We start from the raw sequence: 24967 nt of genomic DNA on the forward strand, positions 1-24967 counted from the left end.
CCTGCAGCTCTGCTTTCCAGTATGCACAGCCCATTTACCAAACTATTGTGACATTCCTGGGTGTTGCCAGTGACCAGCCATTCCTGTTCAGCTGCTCCATTCCCGAAAGTTCTCCTCTGAGTACACTGCTGCATACAATGGTCAGGGGTCCCTTTACCTTTACCTTTTTAACCCCATATCTGCATTATTTGGCTAGGGGATGTGGGTGGTGCTGTGGTCTAAACCACTGAGCCTCTTGGGCTTGCCGATCAGAAGGTAAGTGATTCGAATTCCCACGACGGGGTTAGCTCCCATTGGTCTGTCCCAGCTCCTGCCAACCTAGCAGTTCGAAAGTACACCAGTGCAAGTAGATAAATAGGTACCGCTGCGATGGGAAGGTAAACAGCTTTTCCGTGCCCTCTGGTTTCTGTCACGGTGTCCCGTTGCAGCAGAAGCGGTTTAGTCCCGCTGGCCACATGACCCAGAAAGCTGTGGACAAACGCCGGCACCCTTGGCGTGAAAGTGAGATGAGCACCACATCCCAGTCACTTTTGACTGGGATCCAGGGGTCCTTTACCTTTACTTATTTGGCTATTTTGTACACTGATCCCACATGAAGCCTCAATGGGCTTTACTCCTGTTCTAAAAGTGCAATTTTGTGCATGGATACTTGGAAGTCCCACTGAGTTCAATGAAACCTCCTCCTATAAACTTCTAACCACCATTGCTCAGAAGTCCCATTGAATTCAATCGGGTTTATTCCCAGGTAGTTAGGGGCTGCAGCTGGTTTAATCTGCATACTTTTAAAAATACCGTATTTTTCGCTCTATAAGACGCACCAGACCACAAGACGCACCTAGTTTTCGGAGGAGGAATCAAGAAAAAAATATTCAGAATCTCAGAAGCCGGAACAGCAAGAGGGATCGCTGCACAGTGAAAGCAGCAATCCCTCTTGCTGTTCTGGCTTCTGTGATAGCTGTGCAGCCTGCATTCGCTCCATAAGACACACACACATTTCCCCTTACTTTTTAGGAGGGAAAAAGTGAGTCTTATAGAGCAAAAAATACAGTAGTTCTAAGGTATAATCGTTCTAACAATTTAACTTTCTGAGATCAGTTCCAAGAGTCCTGTCATCTGTTGTTGTTTGGTCGTTTAGTCGTGTCCGACTCTTCGTGACCCCCTGGACGCTAGGCACTCCTGTCTTCCACTGCCTCCCGCAGTTTGGTCAAACTCATGTCAGTCAAGAGTCTAACACTCAAGAGTCTACAGGACTATAAAAACTGGCTGGTGGAGGAGTGGAGTCGGTTGCCATGACTACAACTAGGCCTCCGAGGGCCCAAGCGCCGGCTTCCGGCTTCCTTCTGGCGCTAAATCCCCATCATTACCTGCGCTCATCAGCCGCGCTGTAGCTTTGTGATTGGTCGATCTCGGGGCTTACCAACACGTTCAGAGGAAGGGGGGGTGAATTCCTAAGGGACCGTTCAAGCCAAATGGGTTGCCAGGAAAAAGGCAACGCCGTTTCCCCTCCCCCCCTATCATGGTTTATTTTTATACAAATTTTATACAAACAGTTTAGGCATTCCGAAGCAGAAAGCGAATTGTTTCCACCGCGTTAATAAAATAGACCACACCACATGGAACGCGCCACGCACTCTGAGAATGGAAGGCGGGAAGCGCGCGCGCGCTGTGACGGTTGAAACGCTTTCTCTCTCCCCCCCCCCTCGCGTCATTGAGCAAATGGTACACCCAAACCGCCCCGTCCTGCTCCTCCAGAGTTGCCAGCCTGTCTCCACTTCCCACGGCTGGTGCGCTCTCAACGCAACTTGCTTCTTCTTCTTTCTCCCTCCCCGCGCGCGCTCTGCTGATATGCAAATAGCGGGGCTCCGGCAGCCAACGGGAAGAAGAGGGCCCGCCACGCGGCGCGGCGATTGGCCGGCGTCGCGGGCAGCCGGCAAAGGCTAGCGGGTTAGGGTGCCCCCTTGCGGCTGAGGCCGAAGCGGCGGTGTCGGTGTGAGGCGCGGGCGGCATGAGCAGGAGGCACCGCGGCGGCGGCTGAGGCCGCGGCGGGGCGGGACCGTTGCCGAGCTGAGGAGCCAGGAAGGAGCCAGAGATGGCGGTGGTGGCGGCGGTTCCGGTGGCGGCGGCGGGTTCAAGCGGGCCGCCGCTCCTGGCCGCTTCCGTCCTCCTGCCGGCGCTGATGCTCTTGCTGCTCCCGCCGCAGCCGCCTCACGCCGTGGAAGGCGCCGGCCTGACGGAGAACGTGATCTGGGCGGTCAACGCGGGCGGGGAGGCCCATGTGGACGTCCACGGCATCCACTTCCGGAAGGACCCCCTCGAAGGACGGGTGGGACGAGGTGAGAACGTCCAGACGGGCCTGGTCAGCCTGTGGAACTCACTGCCACAGGAGTTGAGGGGGGAGGGAGGACGCGTAGTTCAATATCTCCCATCACCACCACCAGGAGTAATACACCTACGCGTGAAGGATTGTCCTTAGCAATCATAGTCTCTGCACCCACATTTTAATTTTTTTAAAAAGGACCTAAGGCAGCCAACCGACTATAGCAGGGAAAGGGATTCTCCCATAGGTTTTGCACTACTGCCCCAAAATGGGGAGTTGTAGCCCAAAACATCTGGACCAACCCACCCCTTTCCTGGAAAAAGGTTGCCTTAGGTGGCTTCTGTTAAAAGCAGCAGGGAGAGATGGGGTGGTTTGTTGGGTGTAATAGTAAAATGCAGCTTTCATGCGCAGGGGTAGGATGCCTGATGTGGTAGCAGTGAGAGCAACTATGGCGTCCTGCATACCAGCTCTTAGAGCATTTGTTGCAGACACTGGGTGCTAGGTAGTCATCAACCTTTTTTTTGACTCTGCAGCCACCTTTAATCTGGACACGTGTTTGGGGGCCCATTTCTTAATTTTCTACTGTATATTTCTATGGTGGAAGTGCTGCTGCTGTGACTCACCTTGAATCAGGCTGTGACCAGGTAGGGTCACAACTCACCAGTTGAAGACAGATGAGGGTAGAGGCCTATAAAGTTATGCATGGTGCATATAGTTGTTTTTATTGTTTGGTGCTAGAATTCAGAGTTGTCAATGGAGACTGTTGGCAGATAGGTTCAGAATTAGAAGGAGCGCTTCTTCATATAACACATAATGTGGACTTTGACAATTTGGTGCCCACCAGTTGTTTGGGACTACAATGCCCATCAACCCCAATCAGCACATCCATGTATGATGCTGAGGCTGGTGGAAGTTTTAGTTTAAAACAACTAGGTTGAGGAAGGCTGCTATAATGGAACTTGCAGTTGTTAGAAGGCATGGCATAGCCAGCCAGTAGATGGTTTTGTGTAGGCAACTTCATGGATTAAGACAAATCTTATCAACTGCTGCTTGCCATGTTAACTACGTGGAACTATATGCAGAGGCAGCACATCTGTGAATGTGATGCAACTAGAGTGGCTCCTTTGGAGATAGAATGCTGAACTAAGGGGGCTTTGGTCTGGTTCAGCAGGGCAATTCTTTATATTATTACTCCAGCAAGTCTGCTGCTGCTTCCTTTCCTAAGAGTCCTTTCCACTGGAATTATAAAGCCATGCTCTTGTTTAGCTCCAGATTGACTGAGCTGGATTAATGTCATTAGTAGCAGTAAGATGCCATGTGGAATGTTCATGCCTGCTAACATGAATTGGAAGCACTAACTGAGAAAGAAACTACCCTGCTCTTAACAACAAAACTCTGGCTAAAGTGGGTTATGTGACCCTATCGTTACTGTATGATGCAATAGTGGTTAATAATAGTTTGAACCTAGTGTAGCAGCTGAGATGGTAGCCTGGAAAGTCCCCAGTTCAAATATTACCCCAGCAGTGAACTCCCTGGATTGCTTTAGGCAAGCTATTCTCTGATGCACAGCCAGTCTCTTACCCCACCCACCGAGGTGCAAACTTGGGACAATGGCCTACCTTGCACAGTTGTTCTGAGGGTTCTGAGAGAATGTAGGCAAAATGCTTAGAACACTCCAAAACACTAGAGTCAATTGCAAAAAAATTCATATTACTTGCCATATAAATTCTAGTTTTCTTTATGCTAGAATAAAGTATTGTCTCTGCTTTTATTTTTTACTTGTTGAAAGCATTCTTACCCCCAATCCCCCAATTTTCACCTTTAAAAAGCCCTCAGAGCAGATCAGTTTAAAAAAGAGAGAATCCCTGTCCTCAGGGGGTTTTTTTGTCCTCTGGGCTCCTGCCTTGTCTCCTGGGCAAGTTGTCTTTTTGTCCCACATTCCACTTCTCCTGCACCCATATTTGCATTCACAGAACCCCACCATATTTCCTATGCTGTCATGATGTGAATTCCAACTCTCCTTTCTTTAGAAGTAGAAATTCAAGGCAGCACAATATTATTCCACCTTGCCACTCTCTTGAGCTATGAAATGAAGGGAATGAACACATGCTTAGGGTAACCCATCTCCTGTGACCTTGAAAGGTTGCTCCCACTGTCCCTCCTGTTTGCTGCAATGGCCTGCTTCCCTTCGTTCTGCTCTTCCTTCACCCAGGACTGAGCCAGCTTCTGTCTCTTTTGCTCCACACAACCCCTCCATTTGTGTCCTCTTTTCACCCAGATCCCTTTCTAAATGCACACTGCATTGGCCTCTGTTGCTGCTAGACTTTGTCCCTTCAGGGGCTGTCCCCCTTTCCCTTATAATCCGCATAGCTAGCTTATGAACAGGGAACAGCAAACATGGGGAACTGGACACTTAATGAGCATGTGGTCTGCTCCCATTTTGGTTGGTGCACGACACAGGGTGGGGTGGGTTTCTGTAGAGATGGGTGGGGTGACTGCTGACTCTTGCTAAAATGAGTTCCATGAAGGTTCCAGGTGCTTTTCTTGGGAACCGTTTGTGGTTACTGTAAGCCGGAAGCTGCTTATTATCAGACTCATAGCTGCTTGTGTTACAAGACGGCCCCAACCATTTTTTTCCTTTTTATTTACATATTCACTGTTAACCTTCTCCTTCCTTCTGTGCTGTGCTGATCCTTTCAGGTTTTGGAGGACAGCATATGTTAAGTCATTGCTCAGCTTCTTAAAGAGAGCCCCTTGTGTTCGCTGTCATTTACCCAGAAGTTCACTATCCTTCCAGGCTAATTTCACCAAGGTGGATGTGTGTGTTGCTTTCTCTCTCGCTTGGCTGCAGTTTTTCTTCTTACATCTAATCCAAACTCTTGGCTTACGCTGGCTGCTGGCGTCTGTGCCTGCTAATTGTCAGGTAGCCAGCCAAATATAGGCTGAGAGGCAAACTTCTGCAAGGAGATTTCAAGTGTACAAAGGACTTTGCCACAAAACTGCAGTGCACAGTTGTACACTTCCGTCTCGTTGGGGTGGGGAGGCATGATGGGGAAAACGTCTTAACAGACTCCATGATTGTGCAATACAGGTTGTAAGCTGCAGTCATGTTTCTGGTCTACCATGCATTCTAGTCTTGCTCAATATCTTGCTTAGCAGAGGGTGGAAATTTCAAGGAAGCACATTTGGATGAAATGTTAGGAGACACTTGCTAATGTTTAGAGCTGTTTGACAATGGAATAGGCTGCCTTGGCAGATGGCAGGCTCTCATTTGCTAGAAGTCTGTAAGCAGAGGCGTTCTCTGAGGTGTTGTAAGATTCCTGTACTGGGTATTGGGGTTGAACTAGATTACCCTTAGAATCATTTTCTAAATTTAAAGTTCTAGGATGTGGTCTTGAAGTATATCCCTTTCTTGTAATCATGTTGCAGAAGCTTCTTGTCTTCTTGTTTCAAATATTCTTAGCACCATTGTACCAAGTAAAAATCCAGATTTCTCACTCAGAGCCATGCCAAGTTAGTACAAATATTGCTTACCTTGAATAGTCGTCACTGCACTGAAGCGTTGCTAAAGATTTATTTTTTCTGCGAGTACAACCCGCCTCCTCCCTTTCAAATTGCTCTGTTCGGCAAGAAATGAGGACTAAAAACAATTTCTTTTACAAGCAAGAGCAATTCTGATTGCTGCACCTCAAAAGTTATTGTAGGACTGGAATAGGTTCAGAAAAGAGAAAACAAAATGATCAAGGCTGGAAAAACCCCTCCTACATGAGGAAGGTTACATTGGTTGGAGCATTAACTTTAGAAAGAAAATATAGTGAGGGCATTAAAAAGTTTTGCATGGTATGGAGAAAGTGGATAAGGATGACTTTGCTTCCCACTCTCATAATACTAGAACTCAGAGCCATTCACTGAAGCTGAATGTTGAAAGCTTCAGGACAGAGAAAAGAAAGTACTTCTTCACACGGTGCATAGTTAAACTCTGGGATTTGCTCTCACTAGATGTAGTAATGGCCACCAACCTGGATGGCTTTAAAAGGGTTTTAGACAAAGTCATGGAGGATAAAGGCTATCCGTGGGTACTCGCCAACAATGCCTATGCTCTGCCTCCAGTGCTGCTGGAAGTCACAAGTAGGTAGAGTGCGCTTGCACTCATATCCTGATTATGAGCTTTCCAGAGGAGGCCTCTGTTTGTCCAATGTGGGAACAGAGTGATGAACTCGGTAGACCTTTGATCTGATCCACCGGGCACTCTTTATGTTCATCGGAGTAAAGTACTCCCTTGCTTAACTTTTAGTGTGGGTCTGTGACAAATGTCACATACTCTCTCTAGGCTTTTGATAGGGACTCTTCTTTTATTCTTTAGATCAGGATGTGTATGTACTATAAAATTTGCTGCTTGCTTATATTGTAGCTTTGCTGTCCGAAGCAGCATCTGTATATTCTGCAACGTTCATTTCATGCAATAAGCCAAACTATTCCTTTTGCCAGATAATTTCTTGTGGGTATAAGGTTATGGACAAACACATATTCATAACAAACACACATTGTAACTATAGCAAAAGGTCCTAAACCTCTTGGTAGTGTTTGCAGGAGTACACATAAGTGCAGGACATCCATGTGGGTTCAGACACACCTTGTCACACTGGTTCTGAGCACAGCCTTCCTGGTAGCTAAAATAGCCAAACCAACAACACATCTATTTCCAAAGTGCTATGAGGTGGGTGGGAAGGAAGGAACAGACTGTCAGTGAACTCAGGACCATTGATGTCACTGTGCTCAGGCAGGTGTTTGAAGTGGCATAGGGCTAGACCGCATGTAAGCCTCCTTCAAAGCTCCATCAAAGGTGGGGCTGGCGAGAGTTTCCTCCTGTATTTACAGCTGCAGAGAGGGGTTTGACTCTGTACTCAAATCTGTAGCCCAGCAGAAACACAGAACTCATACATTAACCAGTCTTTATTCTGAAAGAAAAGTCGAGAGAGGAATTCGCCTGTTTTTCTTGTGGGTGATCCACTCATCCCCACCATTTGCAGTTTGACCATTCCCCCCCCCAAACTATTCTACTCATTGCTAACAAAAGCAAGGAGGTGGTGATGGTTTTAATTTTCTATCATTCATACAGGCTTTCTTTGGAAGAGCTATGTTTGGCTGCTTCTAGAAGAATTTCTCTATGAGTCCACAGCTGTTCTAGCTGCTCAGCTTGTATGCACACTGCAGTTCGCAGCAGGCCTTTCTCAAACTGCTGATAGCTGATGCATCCCCCCACCCGCACCCTGGAAAGCATTACTTTTAGAAGGAAACAATACACACTTTCATAACCCTCAGAAGAGCCCAAGCTCTGTGTTACTTGGCTCATGCAGAGGTGCAGTGGGCAGCCTCCCCTGAAGGAGTTGTTTGTGGTGTTTCTGCACTTATTCAGTTGCTCCCATATAGCCGAGTGGTCCGTCCCTCAGAAGAGGCTGATGGAAAGGAGAGCAGATTGGAGCAGCTGATCTGGCAGGTGCCCAGCAGTAACCTCTAGGAGTAGTGTGTTGGTAGCCCTTAAATTTGATTATGAAAATTGCAAAGTCTTCTGTGGAAGCATAACAAACTTCACGCCTCTGGTTGGTCATGGTAACATAGGCCCAGATATCTGATCATGAAAAAGTGGGTAGTCCAATGTCATTTCTTCGAGGTACATGGAATTCCCCTAAAGTACAGCTAACTTGGGCCTCGTAACACTGTGCATAAAAGCTTTTTCTCCCCACACCCTGCCCCAAATTCAATGAGAGAGACTAGTTGCTTCTGGCATGTAGAGCAAGACTCCAGTGCCCTTCAAAACTGTGAAGTGACTCTGTGGTCTTGTATCAGAGGTCTGCTTGGAACACAAAAGCTTCTCAAAGATCATCTTTTTGAAAGAGGAACATGTAGAGGGGATTATCATTGCTGACTCAGACCCAACTGAAAGCTCAGCAAGTGGTCCCCAAAGAGGACCGGTTCACCTATGTGTTTGTCACTTGTGGATCGCAGCATCAAGTGTGTCTTTCATGTGAGAGTTTGTCAGAACTTCCACCCAAGGAGTTCATTTGTGTTCATCTCTTTTTCAGATAGTGACATCTATAAGTGAGAAATTAAGGCATATATGTGCATGTGTGACATAGTTATGGGGTGGCGATTTCTTTCAAATTTCATGGTCCAGGGCCAAATTTCTTTGTGAGGAAACTTGGTGTGGGGGGGGGGATATGCCAGTGGTGAGCAGAACCAGAGGCAAAAGTGGGCAGGCTGTATTCCATCCATGTAAAAGTCGATGGTTTCTACACACTTACACCTCCATATCCAGGTAAGCAAGAGGCATTGTTAGAGCACAAGGATACATTCCACCCAGGTAAAAACCCTGAAGGTGCAGAGCAGGACGTAGAGAGAGCCCTGAAGGCCAGGCAGAGAGACACAGAGGGCCACATTTAGCCAATGGGCCTGAGGTTCCCCACCCCTGCTGTAGTCTTTCTCACAGAGTGTTCCAGCCACCTGATCTGTCCCCTGATATAGGACTTTGCCCTTAAAATGCTGAGTTTGGGTGAGGAGCTCTTGGTAGGGACAGGTGAGTAGCCAGAAGTGTGGGAAGAGGGGAGGGATTACGGAACAGAGGTAAACTCCAGCAAGTATTTTGAGAGTGTTGCCATTTATTTTTGGAATCCAGCCTCCGATTATGGCATGAAACTGCCGATCTTGCGATCCAACCCAGAGGATCAGATTCTCTACCAGACGGAACGCTACAATGAGGAAACCTTTGGCTATGAGGTCCCCATCAAGGAGGAAGGAGACTACGTTCTTGTGCTGAAGTTTGCTGAAGTCTATTTTGCACAGTCCCAGCAGAAGGTAAAACAAAAAAGTACTGTGTTCTGGAAGGACTCCCTTCAGTAACACCCATCAGTGGTTGGGTCAAGTGCCAGAGGCCTGCTGGTTTTGCCATAAGCTTATGTGGGACTCAAGCATGCACACCTTTCACGACGTGGGAGTGCTTGCCTTCACTCTTCCAGCATACAACAGAACTCATGTTCCCCCCCCCCCCGAAATGAAGTATCCTGGAGTCACACACACAGATGCTCTTTCAGGGGGGGACGGACCAGGACCTATCACCACCATTTCTGCTGGTGGAAGTCACTGTTACCAGTTGGTTAACTGACCTTTGTCATGGGAATATAGGAAGATACTTCCTTATGACCCAGGCCATTTAGTTCATTAGCATGTACCCTGACTGGCCACAGCTCTCTTGAGCTTCAGACAGGGGTGTCTCCCAGACCACCCTGGAGGCACCATAGATTGAACCAGAAACTTTCTACATTCAAAGCAGATGCTCTACCACTGAGCCAAGACCCTTCCTATACAGTGTCATCCATTGCACTAGAGATCAAAAGACAATCGTGTGTCCTTCCAGCTCTGAAATATGTTTTTGCTGCTGCTCTTTGCAGTCGGTTGTATTGACAGGTCGTGGTTATAGAATTGTAGAGTTGGATGGGACCACGAGGATCGTCTAGTCCAACCCCTGCAATGCAGGAATCTTTTTGGGACTTGAACCCACAACCCTGAGATTAAGAGTCTCTTGCTCTGGGGCAGCCCCCTCACCCAACCTCCCTGGCTCTGCTAGAGGCCCTACCACTGGGTTCAGGCCCTTTCCCATCCTGTCCAAACTTGAGAGACCTATTTTACAAGCAAAACCAAAAGTTGCTTGTCTTCTTTATTTGACCAGCTAAGGAAATTGCTTTTCTGCCAATAGATGAGTTCCAGGTCTTGGCACAAACACACTTCTCCAGCTGAGATACAAAATCAGCCAGGCAGCATCTCTCTTAGTTCAATGACTGTCGGTAGCATCACATGTAGGGTTTTTGAGTTACACAGGATTTTTCACTGGGCAGTATGGAAAGGCAGCTGCTTCCATCCTCCCTAATAAGTTTGTGTAAACTTGAAAATTTGCATGCTGCTACGCCCATGAAAGATGTCAGTTAGGCTGCTCTCCTGGCCCTGCACAGTAGCAAGGTCAGGATGATTTTCCTGCATCGGCGTTCCTCCAATCCATAGCTTGTTGTCCTCCCATTTTTGCTCCTGATCTGACTTCTACTCTGCAAGAGGCCTCATTCCTTTTCCATATTTCTTTCCAAAGGTTTTTGATGTGCGCTTGAATGGCCATGTGGTGGTGAAGGACTTGGACATTTTCGACCGAGTCGGACACAGCACAGCGCATGATGAGATTATTCCAATTGGCATCAAGAAAGGGAAGCTGAGCGTCCAGGGAGAGGTCTCAACTTTCACAGGGAAACTCAACATTGAGTTTGTCAAGGTAAGAAAAGGCCATTGCTCACAAATGGCTTCTCTCTCTCTTTCGCTTACAAGGTGTAGATTAGGAAGGTTCACTCATTCCTTATATATATTGCTAAGCCCCCTGGCCCAACTATTCCCAGGAGGAGGCTTAGGCAAGAGCAGATTTGATTCTCAGTGATGATGGGTTTTGTCACGTTCTTGATCCGGCCTCTCTTTATTCAGGTAAAGGGCTACCATTCATGCCTTTTGAGAAAGGTTAAGTGCTGAACATGGAGAAATGTTTGTAGGGAAGTCAGATCTGATGCAGCCTCTGCTGGCAAAGGTCCTGAACATAAGAAGAGCCTGCTCATTCAGGCCAAGGGCCCATGTAGTCCAGCATCCTATTCTCAAAATGACCAACCTATGTTAAACCCCCTATGTCTATGCCTATGTTAAACCCCCAAGCAGGATTTGAAACAAGGGCTGCAATAGGACTGTACCTACAAGCTGTGTGGGCAAGCTTTCCCTTGACATACTTCCCTTCCTATGTCTGAGAGAAAAATATCCCTCTTTTAAAAGATCAGAAATCCTATTGACAATGGAATGATGTTAGTGAGTAAGCAAATTTCCACAACATTTGGACTATCCAAAATAGTCTTCCAGGGCCATATTAACAGAGATTTAAGGAATTTCACCCCTTTCCCAGATGGATTAAAAAGAAAACAAAAAAGTAAAATGTCTTAATAAAATGTGTTGACATTAAGTGTCCTTGCATAACTTGCTTCACAATTATATCTACATGGAATACATGCATGACATGGAAGTAAATCTTCATATGTTTGCTTGGAGTATTTATGCTCCAGAGTTCTCAAGGTGGCTTTCAATATGTGTTTTAAAATACAACTAAACAAACAAGAGGTACAGAGATGTGTACAGGTTTTGCTCTCGGATATTCCACTTTCCGCTTTGCTGAATTATTTTGGGCCACGGCAAATATCAGATGAAATGGCTACTCTATTTACTTCCATGTTGTGGAATGGACTGTCCTGCTCAGTAATTGCCAGTTTGTGTGTCTAGGAGCTTCTGAGCACTGAGCCTTCATGGCTCTTTCTTCAGAGCCTTACATGTACATAAAAACTGAATAGTTGCCCTGAGGCTGCGGAAGCCAAGAGAAGCAACCCATGACTGCAGTTGTTAGGCAGTACAGGGGCCTAGGACTACTGGAAAGTTCTTTGTGTACACACACACACACACACACACACACACATATATATCTGGCTCCTAGATAGAGCATCACAAGGGGGAAACAATTCAACCATTCTGGCTCCATTCCACTAGCCAGGGAAGCAGCATCCACCCCTGCCAAAAAGAAAACACTGCCTGTAACATTTGGATTGCAAAAATGAAGAGAAACATGCTCTTGCCTCTGGCACCATCAGGAACCACAGCACCCCTTTCAGCACCCATCAGCAAGGAGAGATCAGCCTGGCTGTAAATGCCTGCCTGCATCTCTTCGCTTTGTTCTGACATTGTCCAGCTGGTCTCCATCCTCTATTTCCCCCCTCCACATCCCTTTCCTTGGATGTCTTGTCTCCCCCACCCCCTGTAAACCCATGTTGACCAAAGCTTCTGTATATTACAGAAGGCACATGGATTGCATGCCCAGAGGTTTTTGGCTCTGCATAGCTGCAAATAGAAACATTTTATGTGTATGTAGTAATCACATGAATTTGTCTGTTAAATCTTTGAATGAGTAAGTTGAAAACTTTATATAAATCAGTGCTTTTTTATTACAGTAGTACCTTGGTTCTCAAACTTAATCCGTTCTGGAAGTCTGTTCCAAAACCAAAGCATTCCAAAACCAAGGTGCGCTTTCCCATAGAAAGTAATGCAAAATGGATTAATCCGTTCCAGACATTTAAAAACAATCCCTAAAACAGCAATTTAACATGAATTTTACTAACAAGATCATTGATCAATAAAATGAAAACAATAATCAATGTACATGATAAAAATTACAATTATTAGTTTTTCTTACCAGCACTGATGATAGTCATTGTTTGGATGGGGGGCTTTTATCCATTTCTGCAGTCACAATCAATCAATCAATCAATCAATGAAGAACAAGCCACAGACACAAAAATGAAAAAGCCACACAAACAAAAACGCAAAAAAAAAATTGCAAAAACAAAAGCACCAAATATAAGCTCCAAATATCACCTCAGAACACTGCAGTTGGAAATGGAAGGCTTTGATTACAAGGGGGGGGGGGACACAAATTAGCAGCGCAACAGTGAAAACGGGAGGAAAAAGGCTTTGATTACAATGGGGAAGGATGCAAATTAGCAGCGCAACAGTGAAAATGGAAGCTCAGGAGCACGCTCAGCTTCTGAAGCAAAGTTCGCAAACCAGAACACTGAATTCCGGTTTTGCAGCATTCGAGTTCCAAGTTGATCAGGAACTGAGCTGTTCAAAAACCTAGGTACCACTGTACTTGAAATCAGTGGTTTAAGCTGCCTTTATTGGAAGTGTTACTGAATTTGGGAACCCTTGCCTTCCTCAAATTTGAATATTCCCCTAATATTCAAACTTTGATTCCCCTCCTCTTTTTGCCACTCAGACCCATAGATTTCAAAGGCTTTAAACTTACCTTTGTTTTTGTTCTAAATAAAGGTCTAATTTTTAAAGGAACTGATGACTTCAAACTATTTTTCTATCTATTTAGTCATTCAATCATTTCAAGTATTTATATACCACTCAATATTCAGAATTTCTAAAACCTGTATGGTTTATATAAATCAGCATTGTAGACAATTTTGGAGTAGCTGACAGAGAATGAAGCTCATCTCTGCTTCTTTCTTTCTTTCTTTCTTTCTTTCTTTCTTTCTTTCTTTCTTTCCAGGGGTACTATGATAATCCAAAAGTCTGTGCACTATACGTCCTCCGGGGAACAGTGGACGGTAAGTTTATTTCTTATAACCCCTCTGATTTCAACCTCCTCCTGGTCACCAGTTGCCTTTTCTGTTACTGCAGTCAAAAAGTTTGCTCAAGTAAGACCCTATTCCTCCCTTAGACCCTATTCCATGACACCCTCATAGGAACAAAGGAAAGCTTCAACTTGCCTCTGCTAGAGGTTCTCAATATTCTGAGTATCTGTGTCTGGGGAGCAACAGTGGGAGAGAGCTTTTGCTGTTGGGCTTTCCAAGAGGTATCTGGGTGGCTCTTGTGGAGAAATTAGTCTGGCATCTGGTAGGCCTTTTGATGCGGTCTAGCATGGCTCTTCTGCATCCTTGTGGATCTTGCAGGACATTCTCTGATTTGGACCTATTTGGACTAGGTGGCGCATCGGAAGATGGCTGACAATAACATCTCTCCGACCCACACGAGGTAATTTGGAGGCTATGATGGGGGTAATTAGCCTCCTTAACCCCCCCAGGATTGTGGGGGGGACGGCCCTTGCCTGCTGTGCCCTATACTACCCCCGAATTTGTGGGGGTGGGGGCACTAGGCACAAAGCCCTCCTGTGGGATTCCGGCACTCCTGGATGCCGTCCCTGATTCGCGCCGCTAGTTGCAAGCATCTTCAAAATAAACAATTTGGACGAGATAAATTGCACATGCTTCAAGGAAAAAGGGGAGTAAAGACTGCTGACAGAAGAGATCTCTGATAACAAGACAAGAATAAAATATGAGAAGATACGTCAAGATACGGTATGACTGAGGGGGGAGGGGGGGGGAAAACCTGCCTTCCTTTTTCTTATGTGATTTAACAAGAATCCCCTCCCCTAATGAGTCAGAAACTAAGGACTTAAGCTGTGGATTTAAGGCTGTGTGGAGATAAACTTTCGAACCAAAGCAATGTTTCAAGATGAAGCTGGAAAGCTAAGAGTTTTGGAATGACGCAGTTAAAAATGCCGTCGCCATTTTGGGAGGCATTGTTGGAGCTCTTGGGTCTGGGAGGAGAAAGAGAGAAATAGAGTTGTTTACATATCGTGGATCAACTTCTCGGTGGGACTTAAGAGCGACAAATGCCAAATTTATGATGGAAAGAGCGATGTTATCTACGAAGGAGATATATGGAAACCATCTGGACTTAGTGGAGGAACAGGAAATCCACACAGGATTATTATCTTGCTTATCGGCTTAAGGAGACTAACAGAAGAGATCGTAAAGGAAAAATAGAAATTATATGAACAAGATATGATGTGGAAACACCAAGATAAGACTGGATAGAATTATGAATTTTGTTTGGACTGATTGGGACTGATTTGGACATTAACGCAGTAATAAGAAGATGATCTGAATCCCCCTTTGGATCTTGAAGTATGGGTTCCCCCAACAAAATTTAAAAATTTGGCTTTGTAATTTGGAATTTATGTGATGTGATTTAATTTGATGTGATTGGCCAGTTAATAAAAATTATTTAAAAAAAAAACAATTTCCATCTGTGCACCTTTGTACAGACACCCACATTAGACAAATGTTGCACCAACAAACACAGATCTCTCTGCTTAGAATAAATGATGTGTGGCAACATTCTTACTAAATGTGAATTTATTTGGCAGCATTCATGAATATTTGGTATGTTTGGTACAAATATGAACCTTGAATTCTACTGTGGAATATATTTTACACCACTCATTCTTCTTTAATCTTTCTCTAATTATTATGATTATTATTTTATTGTCTTGTGGTTTTATTTTTCCTGTTTCAAAGACTTTTTTTTTTAGCAAGCAATATACTGAAGACCAAATGTTTTTAAATGGAAAAAATTAAAAGAACGCTAATTAATTTGCAGGATTTACATGTAAAGTCAGTCTCGGGTAGTAATTAATCCCCAATAAGCTCGCTATATGAAGAGTCTCAAATGTCTCTCTTGCTAATTATGTGTTCTTTTAATGTTTAAAAAGTATTAAACTTCAAAAAAAGAGAAAAGAATAAATGATATGCTTCAGTGTTAACCAGTTTGGATGGCAAAACTTCAGTTTTTGCCGAATTTGGAATAATTTTGGGAAACAGTGGTTTTCCCGAAGTCGGAGAAGGTTTCCAGTTGGCTTTGTTCTGCGTACATCACAGACCCTGGCATTTCTCCTTCTCTTCCCTCCCACAGATGTCCCAAAGCTACAGCCCCACCCCGGCCTGGAGAAGAAAGAAGAGGAGGAAGACGAAGAGGAGTATGAAGAAGGCTCCAGCACTAAAAAGCAGACCAATAAGAACCGGGTCCAGTCAGGCCCCCGCACACCAAACCCCTATGCCTCGGACAACAGCAGCCTCATGTTCCCTATATTAGTGGCCTTTGGTGTCTTCATTCCTACCCTCTTCTGCCTGTGCAGGTTGTGAAGGACGAGACTGCAAGGCTAGTGGCAGGCCAGAGGGGAGGAGTTGGACCAAGCGCGGAGGCTGTTTCGGTTTCTCATAATTTAAGGAAAATTTTAAAAGGTTTGTTAAGGAGCAGCAGGTACAATAAAGGGCAAGTTTGCATCATCCTCTTTGAGGAAGGCAGCCTTCACCTACCCACCCACCCTCGCAGCAACTGCCGCCTCCTTGAGCCACCCAGCTGCACCATGAGCCGCCACCTTTCTGGTCCAGAGAATCTTGAAAGCAAAGCCTGGGTAGTTCTGGCTCTAAGATGCAGATGAACTATCTTCCCAGCGAACAGCAGGATGGAGGGGCAAGGGCGAGCAGCGGGGAGAACGAACAGGGAGGGGCACGTCTCCAAATGTTGGCATGAAGAAGCAGACTTTGCCATCACACAGCCTTGGCTGGAATAATCCACGTTTGTGCTAGGACTGCTTGCGGGGGTGGGGAAAATAGGCTGGCTTTTTGACTCCTGCTGAAATGTTTGTAACTCAACCCATGGTACTTCTTTTCTTTTCTGAAAGAGAGAGAGGCTCCCCCTTGCTGTTTGGGTAGAAAGGCTTTTGGTGACTGGAGCAGGATGAACAGGTTGGTCTTGTTCAGCTGCCCTGCCTGGGAGAAATGTTTTTTCCATGGTCATTGCAGCATCTGACCGGCCACTCTGGAAAGGCTTAAGCCTCCAGAGGGCAGTTTCTTTTCTCGACACAGAACCCTTTGTTTGTCCCTGAATGGTTCCCACTTCCCATTTGCTTGTCCTTGGGGGATTTCCTCTAATGCCCCATCAATTGTTGCTTTAAATGTCCCTCTATTCTAATGCACGTGCGTGCACACACACGTACACACACACCTGTTTCGACACTCAGGACCCCTTTCCATTCTGCATGTCCCTGATGAGAACTTGGTACGTAAAGATTGGAGCTCTGGCAAAGATTTAGGATCCTTTTGATTTCCTTGGTGGCCTTTTAATCTCCCTTGTTCCAGGAGACCTGCCACCTTTTGAGCTGAAGAAGGCATTTTTTCATTTGTTTTTAGGAGCACCAGCTCAGGGAGACCTCTGTCACAACTTGTCTCCATGCCCCTGGACCTCCTTGAAATGCTTCAGTTGTGTTATGTTTGTGTATTTGTGTTTTTAAATGGACTTGAAAAACCAAGTGCCAGTGTTTTGTTTTTGAATTATCAGGTGTATCTCACTTTCACTGGTTTGCTGGCCACCAGTTTCTGGTTGTTTCTCTCCCCCCCCCCCCCAATTCTGGGAGATTAACATTAACAGTCTGAAATAGCCCTTAAAGAAAGGAGTACCATCCCGAGAACTGCAGATTGTATAGTGGCAAATCCTGTGCAGCCAGAATATTTGTGATGCACTGTGAAAGGATGAGCCAAGTAGGCATCTTCTCCTTTCCTCGTTTTGGGGAGGCGGTTTCAGAATATGACCAAGAGAGATGCCCACTTTAACCTTTTGTGGTATAGGAGAGAGCTGTCATATTGACCTGGATTGTGATCAGTTTTCAGTGACACCTACATCGCAGGGCCTGTCTGATTCCCGCTTCCCGGTGAAAACAGGGAGAATTATTTTAAATCTGTACATTGGGTTTTTGTGGCTTTGTGGTTTTCCATTGCTGTGACAAGAGAGTGAGAATTGGCAGTCCAGTTCAGGGACAAAACAGCATAGAGAAAGGCCTTTCACGGGGAAACTAAACAGAGGGCGCATCTCCAGTTGTTGGCTTGAAGCAGATTTCGCTTTTTGTCTTGTCTTTCTGCACAGTGAAGATTCTTGCATAACTGTGAACTGGGCATTAGTTGGCAACTGGCAAGGCTGGAGCCCCCCTTGCACCCATTTTTTGCAGGCAATCTTTCTCCTCATGTCACCAGCCAAAGTGGTCTTGCCTAGACTGACCATTGTGGCTGATCCAGATTGTCGCCTCTTCATTGTGCTCCTTCCCTGTACCCTTATTTCCCTCTGCTCCAAACACACACACAATAAACTTCCTGCCATTTCCTTACACAGTCACTTGAGGATGTCTTAGTATGTGGCTGGCAGCTTTTTTGTGTCCTCTGTCCTGCAGTCCTTGGCAAGACTGGCCTAGTTTTGGGAGCCTTGAGCCCTGAGCCTTGAGCCTCCTTCACCCCTTCTTCAGAGTGCAGAAGTTTGCAGTTTGTTACTATAAGTTGTCCTGTGTTAACAGTTGGGGCATATGCGCCCCTTGAGGTCCTCTGCTGATTTCCTCCCAGGTACAGTCTCGATGGGGAAATTGTATCTGAAAGGGGCCTTTGTTTCACATTGCCAATAAATGCATTAAACTCAACCAGATACTTCTTTTCCTCCACCCAACCCTTAGCTGCTTGGCTTAAAGGAGAGCCTGTCCAGATTCAGCCTCCTGCTGCGTCTTTGGCCCCAGTGAATGTTGCTTCTCCTCTTTCACCACCACCCGTCTGCCCAGTTTTTGTTCTCCGTGGTTGTTGAGCCTCATCTAAACACATAACTGCAGATACTGGCAGGGATGTGGAATAATCCCTGGGCTTGGAAGCCAGGTGCCCCATTGCACTGCCATCTTGCTGTTTACTCCTTCCATCTGCCCCTTCTCCCAGCAGTAGAGCTTGCTTTACAGAGCAGGGAAGCAGTGCTGTGTCTTTTCAATCCCAGCTCTTTTCCAAAGGGTTTGATTTGAACTCAGCCACAGTTAGGTCTGGCTGGCTTAATCTCTTCACAGCAGGAAGGTGGGATGTGAGCTCAGGTACATGGCCTTGAGTGTGGGTGGCTGCTTTTGTCTTCATACCATTCGTGCGTTATGATCCTGCATATTTAACTTCCTTTTTGACAGCTGCTTATTTCTGGGCCCATTTGGGACTGACAGATAAACAGAACTGCTAGCATGTCATGAAGGCAGCCTGATTCCTTTAGAATTGCAGGATTCCATCCCAGGCAGGGCATCTTATGTCCTCTGAGGGTCGAAGCAGGGTGAAGTGCAGGTTTAACCTCTCCCAGAACAAGGCTAGAGTTTAAGAAAAACTGCAGCTAGTACAGGGTTCAAGCAAAATGGTGCCACAGGAGAAGAGGACCATGCAGCAAGTCCTCTGCCTGCCAGGTAACTCATTGCTAGCGTTGGCCTTCCCCAACTTATTGCCCTCCCTCCAGATGTTTTGGAGCCCCTCCCATCAGACCCAGCATCCTACGACTGTAATGGCTGAGGCTGATGGAAGTGGGAGTCCAGAACATCTGGAGGACAACAGTTTAGGGCCAAGTTCCTACTACCCAGTAGGAACTTACAAGCCCACTTTCATCCCCTTTTCTCTCCAGCCCTGTACCTTCTTGATTTGAGGACACTGATGGGTACTAACTGCCTCCCTGAATGTGTCTTGTGTTCCCATCTGTTTCATTAAGAGGGAAAGAGACCATTTGATGTAAGGCAGGACCTGAAATGTATGCAGTGTGGTTGAGCAGGATTTGGTGGTGTGGTCAGAAATTGGTCCTTGCTGCAAGAGCACTTGCACGCAGTGAGGAAATGATGTGATTTTGTTTCTCTCCCCTATAATCTTGAAGGTTCTCAAAGGCCATAGAGCAGTGGCTGACTCAAACGCTCTCCCACTAGAAAAAGATTCAGTGAGAGGGCTGAGATTGTCTTGAGAGTCTGGGATATGAAAAATGATCTGGTCACTTTGCCTACAAAGACACCCTCGGCTCTAGTTGCTGTGCAATGAAAAGTTTGGGTTTGCCAAATGCTGCCCTTGCTTTGGGAGATCTGAGGAAGAGCTCCTCTGATAAGCTTGCTCTTTTTGAATTAAGTTGCAACAAGACAACTTGGGCGCTTTCTTCCTTTCCTAATGTTTGGCATCTAAGAGGTAGCAGTGAGCTGCGCTATTTTATTTTATTTTTATTTTGGAGGACGTTGCAGGTGGAAACCGAAGGAATGCCAAAGTTGAATCTTATGTCTCTCCATCTTTTTTGTGCCTTCTTTATTTTTCAGGTAGTGAAATGACAACAAGTTCTGCTTGTAATGAAGCTTCTGTTCTAAGGAACTTCTGTTTCCTCTTTTTCAAACAGACAAATGTGTGTGGGATGGGTGGGAAAGCTGTCTCCTGTGAACCAGACATTCCTCATTTACAAATGCAAAAACCGCGGGGAAGTTCAGCCTCTGTGCATTTTACTCCATGCATTGTCAGGAAATGCTGGTGAGCTAGGGAGAGCTTCCATTCTTACACTTCAAGTTTAGTTATGCTTCAGAGAAGGCAAACTGGCAGGTGCCACAAAGCACATCTAAACCTGAACTGTAGAATGGAAGCTTAATTCCTCAGCAATTCCAAATGTCTTCTCAGTAGAACCCTCTGGACCAGCCTTCGCCAACCTGGTGCACTTCAGACACGTTGAAATACATCTTGCATCAGTCCCCAATGGGAACTTGTGCTCCAAAACATCTGATGGGCACCAGTTAGCAAAGGTTCCCATAATATAATCCCTAACTATTGGGCAATCTGGTTGGGACTGATGGGAGTTACAGTTCAGAACACCTAGAAGGCATCACTTTGGGAAAGGCTGATCTGAACAGTCATTGATCGAGACTATCCTGATCTACAGCCGGGACTTGGCATCAGTTCAGAGCATGCATATTTATATTCGGTGCCTGTCAATGGTTGGGCTTTCAGAATTGTTCTACCCCTATGTTGGATTCTTGTGTTGCAGGTACTGGGTTAGAGCAAGATGGTAGAAGAGGAGCATGGGGCCAGCCTTCTGCCTCCCAGGTGATTTGATGTTAATGTCCAGTTCTACAAGACACTCGGATTTGCTAGCACTCCATGATGTGACAGCAGGCAAGACTTCCTCCCCAACACCTTGCATTGTCTTAGCACTAATACATGCCCTCCTGGCAGGTAGAGCAGGTTGGCAGAAATGCCCTTTCCTGTGCTGGGACACAGCTATGAGAGTTTGCTGTTTTGTGAGGCAGTTTCAGACTCCTTCTGATAGGCACCATCTCTTACAGCATGTTGGGAGCATGTTGTTCCCATATCATCCTGAGATCACGGTGCAGTCATATGATTGCATTGAAACAGAATCCTCTTTAAGTGCACCATGAATCAAAGCATCCAGAAAATGAGATGAAGCTGTTGGATCAGGCAGCCTGGCTTTATATAGGCTGAAGAGAAAACGAGGGTCAGGACTTGGGAAAGAAACCAGTCGCAAAAGTGTTAGGGCAGATCCACACCTGTACATTTGAAGCACATTACTTCCTCCAAAGGGTCCTGAGAACTAGTTCCCCCCCCTCACAGAGCTACAAGTCCCAGCGTCTTTAAAGTCATGTGCTTTGAATATGCATTGGAGGTCCTTTAAATGTATGATATGCATCTGTTCTTGGTCTCCCAAGACATCCACAAGGGTAAAATCAACTGTGAGCCTCTGAGCCTAAGCTTCTTCCAAGGATAGCGTTGGATGCAGATTAAAGCATTGCTTCTTTCTTCAGTAATGATTGTTCAACATAAGCTTGCAGGGTCAAAATACTGTCTGAACTTGCAGTTGTTCTCTCTCCCCCCACCCAATGGGGAACAAGAGGAAGTTTTAGTCAATAGACTATTGTCTTGGGGTCTGGCACTTCCTGATCTTAGCTTAAGGAAGAAGGAGAGTGTGTTTAAAGGCCACTGGAACGCATGACCATTGCAGCAGCAGCACCAAAACATTTTCATCATGAACGCAACTGCTGGCATTAGCATAGAGCAGTCTTCACCAACCTGGTGCCCTTCAGATGTTTGGGGCTATATCCTCCCATCAGCACAGCTGTGCTAGCTTGAAGCCGATGGAAGTTTTAGTCTGAAAATCTGGAGGGTACCAGGTTGGGTAAGCTGTTGTAGAAAGGATCTCTGCCACAGATGGGGAGATACTTATAGTTAAACATTAGAGAAATGGTTTTGAAGAGATGAGATTCTTTTATGGGGTGTTGCGTATACTTTGTCCGTTCAGAAAGGGCCAGTGTTGATCAAATGCTTTACCACCACCCCTTTATTACTGTCCCTTCTTCCCCCCTGCCTTGGGCAGATGCTTTATTCTAACAAACTGAAGTGCTTTCCACCCTCCTATGGATGCTTTTATGTTCTGGTACCTTGACTATCTCGCAAAAGATCTCTCTCTTGAGGAGGAAATCGTGGGTGTGTCAGTGTTGTCTGCAGTTAAGGAAAGGTTTTACAGAAACGGTCTGCCTGCAGCCTGTTCCCTTAGAGGCTGACTGCTTTGTACGGGTCTAGAAAGACAGAAAATCTCAGACCCAGAATTCTTAAGGCATCCTTAACCGCAGCCTCTTTCCAGAACTCGTGGGGCAAGTTGCCCCAGTCCTTCAGGTTCATCACCCGCTCCCCCACAAAGCTTCCTGACTGCCCAGGGAAACCTGGTGTCTGAAGGGCTGAGTGATGGGAGGGGAGAAAAGCAGGAAAGAAGACTAATAGTAGGGCCAGCTGGGGAGGCTTTAAAAGGCTATGCATGCCTTCTTTCACTGGAAAAAGCTTGTGTCTGAAAAAAACGAGTAACTTGTGTCATGAGTGCAGTGAAGATCCAGGAGCAGGTTAGTGGCCTCTGAGGGACTATTTTTGTGCTCCTTTATTGAACACATCCTGGGATGCTCCTGTGCCTTTCACATTTACATGGGGTGATCTTTGGGGTGCCTTTAGGGAGTGCCTTCTGTTACTCCAGAGGAAAGGCCATTTTCCTCCCCCCCCCCCTTCCTAAGCAGGTAGGGTCAAAGTCCATCCACCAGTTGGATGGATGTCCTTTCCATCAGTTGTTCATCAAGATTATACTCTTTATCACTGTTAAAGCAGGTGGGAACTTTGAACTCCTGCAGTTTTCAGATGATTGAGGCCCATCTTGCTTTACCGTGCTGGGCTCCTATCAATCTCTCCCACACCACACGTGAAGCTTGGATCTGTGCCCCTGCTTACTTATGAGGCATTGATGTGCTTTCAGGCAGCTGATCTCCTGGGCTCTTAGGACAGGCCAGATGTAAGCTTGAAGGTTACAAGCCTAAGCTTTATGGAATCAGTTTCTGTACTGGTAGTTCTGTAACTTCAAAGTTAATTCCTGATTTTGAAGGAGGGTTGTGTCTTTAACCATCTCTTGCTTTCTATGTCTAATCATCTGCAGCTTTTCTTACTGGTGTATGTTTTGTTTTTGAATAACTTTGGGCAAAGGGTAAAAAGCACAGGTGTGTGTGTGTGTGATTGTACTGGCTTTGCAAAAGGACTACCCCAAAAAAAAATTCGTGGGGAAGTGGAACAGGTATGAGTGAATTATTCTTGCTTTATTTCTCTTCTCCCCTGATACATTTAGCTGGTTGGGTTTTTTTAACAAATAAAATTTTCTTGGGTTTACTTTTCTTTCTCCCAGGATGTCTGGTTTGAGGGGAAATGTTCAGAAATCTACTGGCTGGCAGTTTTAACCAGCAGTGTGTTTAAAAATAAATAAAAACAAAATTATATTGTCACTCAAAGGAACTGGCGTTTTTCTTACAAACAAATAAATAAATAAATAAATGAGGGACATATTTATGTCAGAGACAATGTTCATAGCTCTCAGCTGTATGGAGCCAGAGGCTTAAACCGCACTGCAGCAGCTATTGCAGGCTGGCCAAGAGACTTAATTTTTAAAACCCCATCACCACAGCTCAGAATTATTACAGCGTCTGAGCAACACTGCTCCTGCCTCTGCTGAAAACTGCCCTGTTGCTCATCCCTATGGGTGGTGGCATCTCATTTCTCTCTATTCTAGTGGCTTGTGCATTTAAACTTTCCTGATCCTGAGTGGCTCATGTGTGAGTTGGGCGTCCTATTCCTCCACATCAAATCCCGTTCTGTGAATGGGTGCAAGCATACATTTAGTAAATAGTGGGTCCAATTTTTAAAAAGGGGAAATGTATTTTGTAGGGGGTTTGTGATAATAAAGCTGCAGCTGGCTGAATTCTGTTGTGTCACCTTAGATTGGGAAATAATTAGACAGCACCCCCCAAGCACAGGAAAAGCAGAGACGTCCATTCCTACCTGTCCCTTAAATCTTGAATTGGCCCAGTGGCTGGGCCTTGTCCAATTCTCTCTCTTGTGCCAAGGCCCTGGGCATGATCAATTTGTGATTCATCATCCCCTCTTCGGAGTGGAATAGTCACATAATAGCGCTTGATTTAAAGTGGGCTTCACCAGCACCATAATTTTATTTCTAGCTTCATTTTTTAAGAAGAGAAAAAGCAAAAGATGGAAGGTGAAACATTTATTTAAAAAAAAACAAAAAACAACCCAAAACACCCCTGGCTGCCATGTCGTGGTGAGAGGGGAGTGCCCAGTCAGCAGTTACTGAAAGCCAGTGCTGGTATCACAGTGTGCAGAGTTTTGTTATTTCAGCCATTATACCACATGGAGAAGAGAAATCTGCTGCTGCCCTGCTACTATTTGCAGCCGTAGATGACTGTTGGTGGGTTCTTGGTGGTGGCCCAGAAGCAGCCTGCCTGGCCGGAGTTTGCAGCCCTCCAAGCCACTCTGGCCTTGTCTGAGCTGTGCCGCGTTGCCTTACCAGGCAGAGTAGGCGGGAGTAAAAGGACACAAAAATGTGCATGAAGCTTGCACGTGCTGATTTGCATGTGTGGACGCAAACGTAGAAACAATGACTCACAATGAAATAGATTTTATCCTAGTGGGGAATACACTTAATCCGTCTTGCCATAGCAAAAGAAATAATAATAATAATAATAATAATAATAATAATTGTTGTCTTATATATACTCCGCCCATTTGACTGGGTTTCTCCTGCCACTCTGGGCGCCTTCCAGCACAGATAAAAATACAATAAAAAGTCAAACTAATTAATTTAATAGCAACTGAATGGGTAGTTACAAGGCCCCTTTCTGGTCCGCTTTTTACAGAACAGAGGACTGTCCTCTACGCGCGGCTATCTTTCCCTATGAAGCATTCAGCTGCGGAGGAGGATACTCCTGCAACATTTCGGTTTCGCTGCCTAAAATCCGTCTTACGGAGATTTGCCTGCCATGTCCAGGTACGCCCC

The 24967-nt window shown here is 45.6% G+C and overlaps 2 protein-coding genes across 3 annotated transcripts in view; both read left to right on the forward strand.

The window, feature by feature from the left end:
- Positions 1–24967, forward strand: part of HNF1A (HNF1 homeobox A) — a 215194-nt gene that overhangs the window by 82099 nt on the left and 108128 nt on the right. The window lies entirely within an intron of this gene.
- Positions 1634–23402, forward strand: MLEC (malectin). Of its 2 annotated transcripts, XR_014542444.1 has the most exons (6): positions 1634–2333; positions 8991–9169; positions 10452–10628; positions 13491–13548; positions 15698–21663; positions 21762–23402. XR_014542444.1 is itself a non-coding variant. In XM_083590563.1 (5 exons), the coding sequence occupies exons 1-5, from the start codon at positions 2090–2092 to the stop codon at positions 15925–15927; spliced, it is 888 nt and encodes a 295-aa protein (XP_083446689.1). In that variant the 5' UTR covers positions 1848–2089; the 3' UTR covers positions 15928–23402. The 2 variants fall into 2 exon arrangements, 1 of the variants encoding a protein (XP_083446689.1); XM_083590563.1 differs by having other exon boundaries at positions 1848–2333; positions 15698–23402.

Source organism: Podarcis filfolensis (genome assembly GCF_964270895.1).
Source record: "Podarcis filfolensis genome assembly, chromosome: 16".
Lineage (NCBI taxonomy): Eukaryota > Metazoa > Chordata > Lepidosauria > Squamata > Lacertidae > Podarcis > Podarcis filfolensis.

What these genes read in the sequence shown, in the direction of transcription:
- MLEC (XM_083590563.1), top strand. Translation starts at nt 2,090, where the DNA reads ATGGCGGTGGTGGCGGCGGTTCCGGTGGCGGCGGCGGGTTCAAGCGGG. An exon ending in CGAAGGACGGGTGGGACGAG is followed by an intron (nt 2,334 to 8,990) that starts GTGAGAACGTCC and finishes TTTGGAATCCAG; the next exon opens with CCTCCGATTATGGCATGAAA. An exon ending in CCTCCGGGGAACAGTGGACG is followed by an intron (nt 13,549 to 15,697) that starts GTAAGTTTATTT and finishes TCCCTCCCACAG; the next exon opens with ATGTCCCAAAGCTACAGCCC.